Genomic DNA, 8,658 nt, shown 5'->3' with positions numbered 1-8,658 from the left:
TTTCTATTATGCATTGATAGTTGAGTATCAATCAATATGAGAGAGGGAAACAGAAAACCCAGTGAAACCAACTTCTTAAGTGTAAAACGCCTCTTAATACAGAAGCTTTCAAACAACTTAACCTCAGTTTTGTTTTGGTTTTTTTGGGTCTAGCTCTGCTTCTGGTTCTCTCAGAGGAGACAAATATGGGGATGGCTTACTTAGTGATGGCTTACCTAGTTAAAGGAAAGTGGTTCTACTCTCAGTGCACATTAGGATAACGTTTTAGCTTTTTATTTGGTACTAGTATGTACATTCTAGTGTTTTTATATTGATTCTGAGTATACACTTACTGACTGTAGCCTTTCTGTTGCTCTGTACACTTCAACACCTCCTGCACCGTGCTTATTAATCAAAAGGGACCCTAATACCACCACCACTGACCAGATGTTATTTTTGGTGGTGGAGCATTCTCAGCAGTGCAGTGACACAAACATTATAATAACAGTGTAATTACACAATAGTGTGTGTTGTTTTAATATGAGTGTATTAGGCTAGTCCGCCACTGCTAAGATCTGGATTTGAATCGCTGCGGAGCTATCGGCTGGCTGGGTGTCTACACAGACATGATAGGGTATGTCTGAGGGGTGATGGTTTAGGCCCTGTGATGGAAAGGCGCCCTGTACAGTGTATTCTTGCCCTGCATCCATACTTTTTGGTGGAATTAGATCTGACATGACACAGACCAAAGTAAAGTAGTTGATGAAAATGAAATGAAACTTTTAAAAATGTGTGTAGCAGTGTTGCTGGAATATTTAAATACTTGATTGTCAATGCTGGAAGGAGAATAGTGCTCTTACCAAGAATTTAAAACCCACAGTGTCCTGTGATCTAAACAAAGAAAGAAAGAAAAAACTTGAGGAAGATTAACACACATTTACATGTGAAAAAAATAGCTTTTCTTTACTTTTTGTCTATACACCTACATCCAGTGCTGACATTAAAATCCATACACAAACACACACACACACACCTGAACTTGTAAAGTGTTTTTTACAGCTGACAGGGCTAAAGTTAAAAGCAGAAGTAAATCATATGCTGTAGACAAGAGCAGCATAATAGCTGTCAGCGAAACTGCTTGCTAGCACTAAGCATTATTTTACCAATGCATCAGGATGAGTTACAAGATACACACACACAAATCTGTCACCCATACGCTTTTGATTATAGCAAATCATGAGAACAATCTAGTTGCAATAGGGGTTTAATTTACTTCTTTCAAACTGTATGTCTTAAAGTGTAAGTCCAGCCCAAATTTAGTTAGTCCCACACTTGAGATGTCATACACAGTGTGTGAAAAAAGGCAGATCTTGTAGTCAGTGTGTGGCTAGTGTGGATAAGTGGGCTCAGAATAGGATCAGCTTCTCTTTATATTTATGGTATTTAGCAGATACTTTTATCCAAAGTGACTTAACATTGTGACCATATACAATGCAAGCAATTGAGGTTTGAGCGCCTTGCATTGGGCCCCAACAGAGCTCTATCTGAGATTCAGCAGACCATATTGTATCTACTTGCATCTATTCCTAGTAGTTTAGTCAAAACAAATTTAGCTGTTTGTCCATTTTCATTATACTCTATTACTTAGTGATGTGCAAATGTGCAGTTCAACTAACCTACATAACATAATGTATATACTTTTGGTAAATTTAGTATTTAAATAAAGTAAATTCAAAGCAAATGTAGAAAGATAATATATTTATTTACAGTGCTCAAACTATTGGTACAAACTAAAACAAGACATCTAATATTTACAGATAAAACTGTACAAAAGAACTTTTGTAAAAGAAATAGTTTTATGATTGTCTCATAATCCTACAAATACATATTTCCACTTGGTTGTCCCTCATAATCTTCATCGTCTTCACTCTCGGTTTTACTGATAGGTGTTCTGTGAACCTCATTTTTTCTTATGGATGGTTCTCTGTCTTGTTGAGACCCTGAAACAAATAAGAACAACTTATTATAATGGACAAAATATTGTACATTTTACTGACAAATGAAAAAGCAATTCTTCACACAGACACTCTGTGTTGCACAGAAAGCAATAAATTAATGTTACACATGAAATCTTGCTTGATCATTTCATAGAGCATCTATAAGCATTCTTCATTAGATTTGATTTATTTGATTTGATTTCATTTGATTAATTTGATTTTTTAAGCTTTACAGGGGGCATTTTGGATGAGCTGGGAAAAAGCATTTTGGCAAACAGTACAAAATGCCTAATATGACACACTCATGCTTGGTCAGTAATGACATACGGTATGCATGGTTAATAGAAGCTTCAACTTTGCAGCTCTGCCTTGATTAAATAGTACAATGTTGTCTGACACATACCATAACAGCAACTTAACTGGCATTAATGATTAATCAAATAACTACTTACCAACAAATAATCAGTGTTTGATGTTTTTAGTGTAAAAGATCATTTCATTTTAAAAGCTGATGATTGATATTAAGAGCAGAGCTGTGGATATCACACACTGAAATTCTATATATTGAGTCAGGGTTGTTCTTAAATCTGCATGAGATAAACTTGTTTTCTTTAAATATAGATTCTAAAAATATGCTGAAATAGCTCTTTATGTAACTATTCTATTTTTCTGCCTTGTTTATTCATTCAAGCTGGTTTTTTTTTTTAGACGTTCATATCGAGCGGCTTTCTGTGGTTCCTTATTTAAAGCATGAACCAGACTTTAAGGTGCTTCAGAGTTCTGCACTGTGTCTGGATTCACCTAGCTTCACCACATACAGTTCCCAGAGTTCATTGTGCTGAGGACATTCCGGGAAGTGGTAAGGAAAGTAGGGGGGAGTAAACTGTAGCTCAGATAAGAAGAAAAGAGAAGCAGACCCCCCAGAGAATAAAAAGATAACAACCAGACAGTCACACCAATGACTTGCCACATAATACAAAAATCCCCCCACCACCACCCCATTCGATTCAACTGAGACTCCTCATCCGAATCTCACCCGACTCCATCCTCTCGACCTCCTGTCATCACTAATACTGTGTTCTTTTAGGAGAAAGTCTGTGACTGGTGTAAAGCTATCTGCTGTTTCGTGGGATTTCTCGGAAAGCCAAGTTCACCTTAGCTGGTGCGGAGATGATGGGTACAGATAGTTGGGGGTCAAAATCGATTTTGCTTCCATTGTTGATGCTTATGCATGTCTGTTATGTCTACAGTGCAGACAGCAAAAAGTGGATATGGCATACCACTGACATTTCTAACAAAGGACGCAGAGTATGTGCTATGTGCATTATTAATGTTTTATTCTATTCGACCAACATGACACTGGGCCTTTTTTAATGCAGACTGTACCATAACTTTGGATATCAGAAAACTTAAACTGAGCTTTTTTATTGGCTTATAAATCATGATTTAATGTTACTGTACCTGTTTGGAACAAATAGCACCCATTAATATTTACACTTGTTCAGTTATGCATATTGCATTGCGCCAAACGGCATGCAACACAAACACACCAAGCACAGCGGAAAAGAAGCAAACCCATTTAACCTGCTGGCATGTTTTGGCGAGATGGAAGAATACCCCCTTAGATAATGGGGAACATGAAGAGGATCAAACCAAAATTAAATAGTGCACAACCACACTACCAACTGTGCCACACTATTTTTATTATTCATTATATTTAACTATTTAGTTTTGTAATCTATATGGTCCCCAGGAGTTGGAATTGACTTGACAGCTTTTAAGAAAAATTATGTTCATATTCAATGATATTTTAAAATTAATTATAGATTTATTAGTATAGATGAATTTAAAGCATGTTCTTATATATACACCTACATTTTACTCTGCAATATATGCACATACAATGAAATACAACAGTGAAATAGGAAATTTTTTACATCTATATTTATCTAATAATGAATGAAATGTCTGTTGTCTTTAATTGTACTCTTTGTCTAAAATATACATGCATGTGAATAATAAATGCAAATCATATTTAAATGTGGGCTTTACAATATAAATGTTTATCTATATTTGTCTCTACGTGACCTCGTGTTTAAAATGCAACCTTTATTGTCCACACCATTTGTGGGCCCTCTCAGCTACCCCAGGTAGTCAGTTGTTACTATTATTTTCCCCCTCTATGAGACCCCTGTGTTTGTGTGTATGTGTGTGTTTTCCTGCATGAGTGTGATGACTCCTACATTTTTGTTTTCTCAGGCAGTTGACCTTTTGACATTGTTTGCTAGACCTGTGTGTGTGTGTGTGTGTGTGTGTGTGTGTGTGTGTGTGTGTGTGTGTGTTTAAGACATACCTCTGTGCATAACTCGTAATCTGGCAGAGGCAGACACCTCACCATAAACGTTTCTGGCAACACATGTGTACAGTCCTGCATCATCGGGGCCAACTGTGTGAATCTGGAGCCAGCCGGTGAGCTCAAAGCGCCGAGGGCCACCTTGTGCCTGTAATTACACAAAAACACAATCATCCACCATCTGTAGCGGAGCTGTGGGAGGGGGTATATACATCTTTTAACATTGCCTTTAGATAAAAGGGTAGAATATACAGTAGGTACATGTATATTGTTTAATGGTTTTATTAATAATACACATGATTGATACATGTGAGTATTTATTTAACCCTTGATTTCAGGTCTTGGTCTGTTCAGTAGCACCCCACTGCTGAGATCCATATTCAGATTTCAGCGGTTCTGTCAGACAGACCGGCATCTAGACAGACAAAATTGGCTATGTGTGTGTCTGAGGTGTGTGGCCAAAGCCCTGCAATGGACAGGCACCCTTTTTATTGTATTTAATGCACTCAGTGTTTCCCGGTGTTCTAGTATGTGTAAAAACGAGTGGCAGTTCAGAATTTATATTTTATTTAGCGATTCATTTAATAGAACGTAGACATGTCAAAATTTCCCCCTCCAATTTATGTAGGAAATGTTAGTAAACAGGTCAGCTAGCTCATTGAACTTGCAGCACTAATACAAATGAATCTTAATGTATGAGAATACACATACCTGTATGGCTCTGGTTGAATCCTCGGCAGCCCGAAAGGTGCTGTCCCCCTCTTTTTTCCACTGGATGGACGCAATTGGGTATGATGACACCTCACATGAAAGCAGAACATCACTTCCCTCCAGAGCATCAATGTCCCGCGAGGCGTAGGTGATAATCGGCTCTGCAAAGTCAAGACAGGACAGAAATTAGAATTATACATGGACATACACCACAACTAGCATAATTCATGTTAATAGAGTGCAAAAAAATTTTTGTAAAGTGGGAGTTTTACCACTGAATGAGAAATCTGAGAAACTAAACAGATACTATTGAAAAGAAATGTGTGTTTTTTGCAGATTTAGGGTCAATATGTGACACAGCTGAAGATTTGAAACCTGCAGCCCAGTGGTACAGGGCTAGCGTAATTTACTGTTGTACCAACAAGTAAAATGATTGCTAGCTGTAGTGTAAATTGCTCAGCTTCTCTTTAAATTGTTAATAGTATTTAGGCAGGTTTGCCCATTAAAAGCAGGGGAGATGACGGTGATAAAAATGATTAATATGAGTGTTCTAATATAATAAGTTGTACCCATGTAAATTGAACATCTAATATTTTGGAATATAAAATAAAATCAGTATCCTTTTAACTATATTAAATAAAGTCATACTATTATACAGCACATTTACTTACTTGCTTTGCATAGTCCATGATGCACCACTGAAAGCTTCATCAGCTCACCCAGCCTGCGCTGAGTCGCTCGTAATTGGCACACATTTTCATACGTCTTGCCATCCGAACCACAAACCATCTCCTGCTTGGCGCACACACACACTGGCTTGGGTTCTTCCTTTGATGTGGGGTCCCTGCGTGAGGTTTTACACCGGAGTCCTTCAGTGCAGCGTCCAAAAACAGTCGCCCCAGTCCAGGGTTTAGGGTCACAGAGCTGGCCCTCTCCATTCCCACATTCCCAGCAACACCCGCACACGTCCCGGATCAGACCTGACGTGCAGCCCTGGAGCATTCTAGTGTCAGGGCATAGCTCCGGTTGGCACTTCGGCGGGCACCGTCCATTTGGTCGCATGCCTCTTTGCCAGTCTAAGTGCCTGAGGTGGTCCATGGGAAGACAATCAGAAAGAGAAGCTAGCAAGAGTGCTAAGACTGCTGAAAAGTATGGCATTTTCTGGTTCTTAGGTTAGATTTGTTGACAAAAATCACAGTCCAGTTTGGTCAAGAGGTTCTGTGACTGGAAAAGTTCCAAGTTCCTCAAAGAGCAGCTTTCATCTCAGCGCTGACAGACCAGCTTTTAACAAAGATGAGTGATCCTTAGCAGGCAGCAGGTCTCAGAGTCCCAGACTGCAAGTGTCGAGAGTGCAAAGCAGCGTATATACTTTCACTTCTAGGCTAAACCTTTCCTATAAAGAGAGAATTAAGATGTCTGACTTCACCCCAGGCCCAAACAAGCACACGGCTGAGAAAGTAGGTCAGAGCTTAAGATAAGGAAAGGAGAAAATAGAGAGCTGAGGTTAGACACCCTTCTTAAAATGCAGGGTGCCATCCACAAGATACAAGAAAGGTGTGATCAAGGATCTGCATCAGCCAATCACAAGGTGGAGTTTTGGGGGGAAGGGGGTGCACAGGGCACTAATCCGGCCTAAAGTGTAACAATCAGCAGGAAAGGTCATAAATTCAGCCTGAGACACCTGGTCCTTGCAATAGCTTGATTACCAACAGGCCCAAGTGTTTTCATGGCTCCAAATGGAACAGTATAACATCATGTTGTAGAGTTTTGTTCTAACCTGTGTTTAGTTTTCTTAGATCTGACATTAAAATGGACCCTTTGATTTGTATAGGAGTGGCAAACTCGAAAACAACATAAATCGTAAAATAAAAGCCTGCCAGATGCTTCCAGGCATGCGTAGTGCTTGATGCAATTAAACAATCTTCCAGCAATTTGTATAAATATGGTGAGCAGGCCTAGCTTACACGAATTTGAAATTTAAATGGAAAAACAAGAAAACATCTAAGTAACTTTAAATAGTGTAAAAACCACAAGGTACTGGTTAACAAATGATATTTTTAACTGGGTAAATGCAAGTGCGACATACACCAAGAGAACAGAGCACTATTAAATGCTTAACCATTACAATCAGGTCTGCTGGGGTGCTTTTCATGCTGTATTAGGCATGCTATTAACATGATTTGATTCGACATATCCCCTTAAAGAGAAAGGCAACTGAACATACAGAGTTGTTCTAACAGATCACCTAATCAATATCATAAAACATTTGTAACATATCCTGACAGAATTTGTCTCTTTTAGGATGGCAATGCCCCCAAACACATGGTGTGAAGCATTACTGGATGGTTAAAGGCTATTAAAATTAAGGCTAGGCCTTTAAGGTCACTTTAGTCTTTACTTAATTAAACCCCTAGACATTTTCTGACTGGAGTATTAGACAGAGCTCTTGATTGTCATTAAAACATCAGTTAAAAGAATATTAATTGGAAGCATGATGTTCCATCTCTGTATTACAGTTTGCCAAAGTGCATTAAAGCTTTGCTGGCAGCTTGTGTTGACCTAGCACTTTACTAAGACGCTTCACGTTGTTTTTAGCTTTAACTTTCTAATCTTATTCTCACATTCAAGTGTATATTTGACCTTTTTTTCTGAATGGCATTACAAGCTTTCTGTGGACTTTGTTTAGACGAGTAATTGAGCACACGTTCAGCGCCTCTCTCACTAATCTCTAAACCTACCTGCAGTTCTCACCTCTTCACGTTAGAGCAAAACAAACAATTAGGGGGCCATTAAGGGCCCATTGTTAATTCTAAATAATCCATCATTAATATTGATTAGCTGCAATGAACAGATCTCATTCAGCACATGCCTCCTAATGAGTTGGTCTTAGTGGGGCTAATTGCCTCAGGTCATCTCAATGGGCCGCTGGAATGAATGGGTTTGCTTATATGCAATGCGGGGAGGCTGCAGGCGGCACTACATGCAAACGCAGCATTATTAAGTATCAAGTTGAAATGGACTGTACTGCACCATATTAAGAATTTATTCAAATGCAATATAAAGAAATGCATATTCATGGTCTATTATATACAGCAAAGCATTTAAACTGTTTTATATAGAATATCATGGGTGGTAACTAATTAATAGGTTTTATCTTCTGAGTGCACCAGAATGAACCTTCTAAGATTGATCTTTTTGTTCACAGAGCTTGTTTCTTCTTGTTCTTGTCACTGGTGGGGTCATGACTTTAACTTAGTCTTACTCTAGCACTTTCCTTATTAAGGGGGAACTACATTATCAGTCCTCAAGCCAAAACTTCTCTGGTTCCAATGTGTCGTTCTGCTCTAAAATTGGTTTACAGTTTTCAACAGAAGGCAGCACAATCTTATACATATCACCAGCAAGCTGAACCCAGTAAGAGTATACACTAAAAATACAATGCCTTTATTTGTCATATATACATATCGGGGTGTACAGTACAACAAAATTCTTTTTGCGTATCCCAGCTCATTTGAAAGCTGGGGTTAGAGCACAGGGTCAGTGATTGTACGGCACCCCTGGAATTGAAAAGGTTAAGGGCCTTGCTCAAGGGCCCAACAGTGACTGCATGGCAAGAGC

The 8,658-nt window shown here is 38.7% G+C and overlaps 1 protein-coding gene across 1 annotated transcript; it reads right to left on the bottom strand.

The window, feature by feature from the left end:
• Positions 1-1,854: 1,854 nt before the first annotated feature.
• On the bottom strand, positions 1,855-6,198 carry kazald2 (Kazal-type serine peptidase inhibitor domain 2). Its single transcript, XM_062999757.1, has 4 exons — positions 5,712-6,198; positions 5,041-5,201; positions 4,330-4,477; positions 1,855-1,979 (listed from the first exon to the last, which is right to left on the bottom strand). The coding sequence occupies exons 1-4, from the start codon at positions 6,196-6,198 to the stop codon at positions 1,855-1,857; spliced, it is 921 nt and encodes a 306-aa protein (XP_062855827.1).
• Between the last annotated feature and the right edge of the window lie 2,460 nt (positions 6,199-8,658).

This window comes from Trichomycterus rosablanca, chromosome 8 (genome assembly GCF_030014385.1).
Source record: "Trichomycterus rosablanca isolate fTriRos1 chromosome 8, fTriRos1.hap1, whole genome shotgun sequence".
Taxonomy (NCBI): domain Eukaryota; kingdom Metazoa; phylum Chordata; class Actinopteri; order Siluriformes; family Trichomycteridae; genus Trichomycterus; species Trichomycterus rosablanca.
This window is presented reverse-complemented; position numbering and strand designations above follow the sequence as displayed.

Bases quoted from the DNA above. Each gene is read 5' to 3' on its own strand.
- kazald2 (XM_062999757.1), bottom strand. From the start codon at position 6,198: ATGCCATACTTTTCAGCAGTCTTAGCACTCTTGCTAGCTTCTCTTTCT. The intron at 5,202-5,711 runs GTAAGTAAATGT...TTGACTTTGCAG, and splicing joins TCATGGACTATGCAAAGCAA to AGCCGATTATCACCTACGCC. The intron at 1,980-4,329 runs GTATGTCTTAAA...TATTTGTTTCAG, and splicing joins ATTACGAGTTATGCACAGAG to GGTCTCAACAAGACAGAGAA.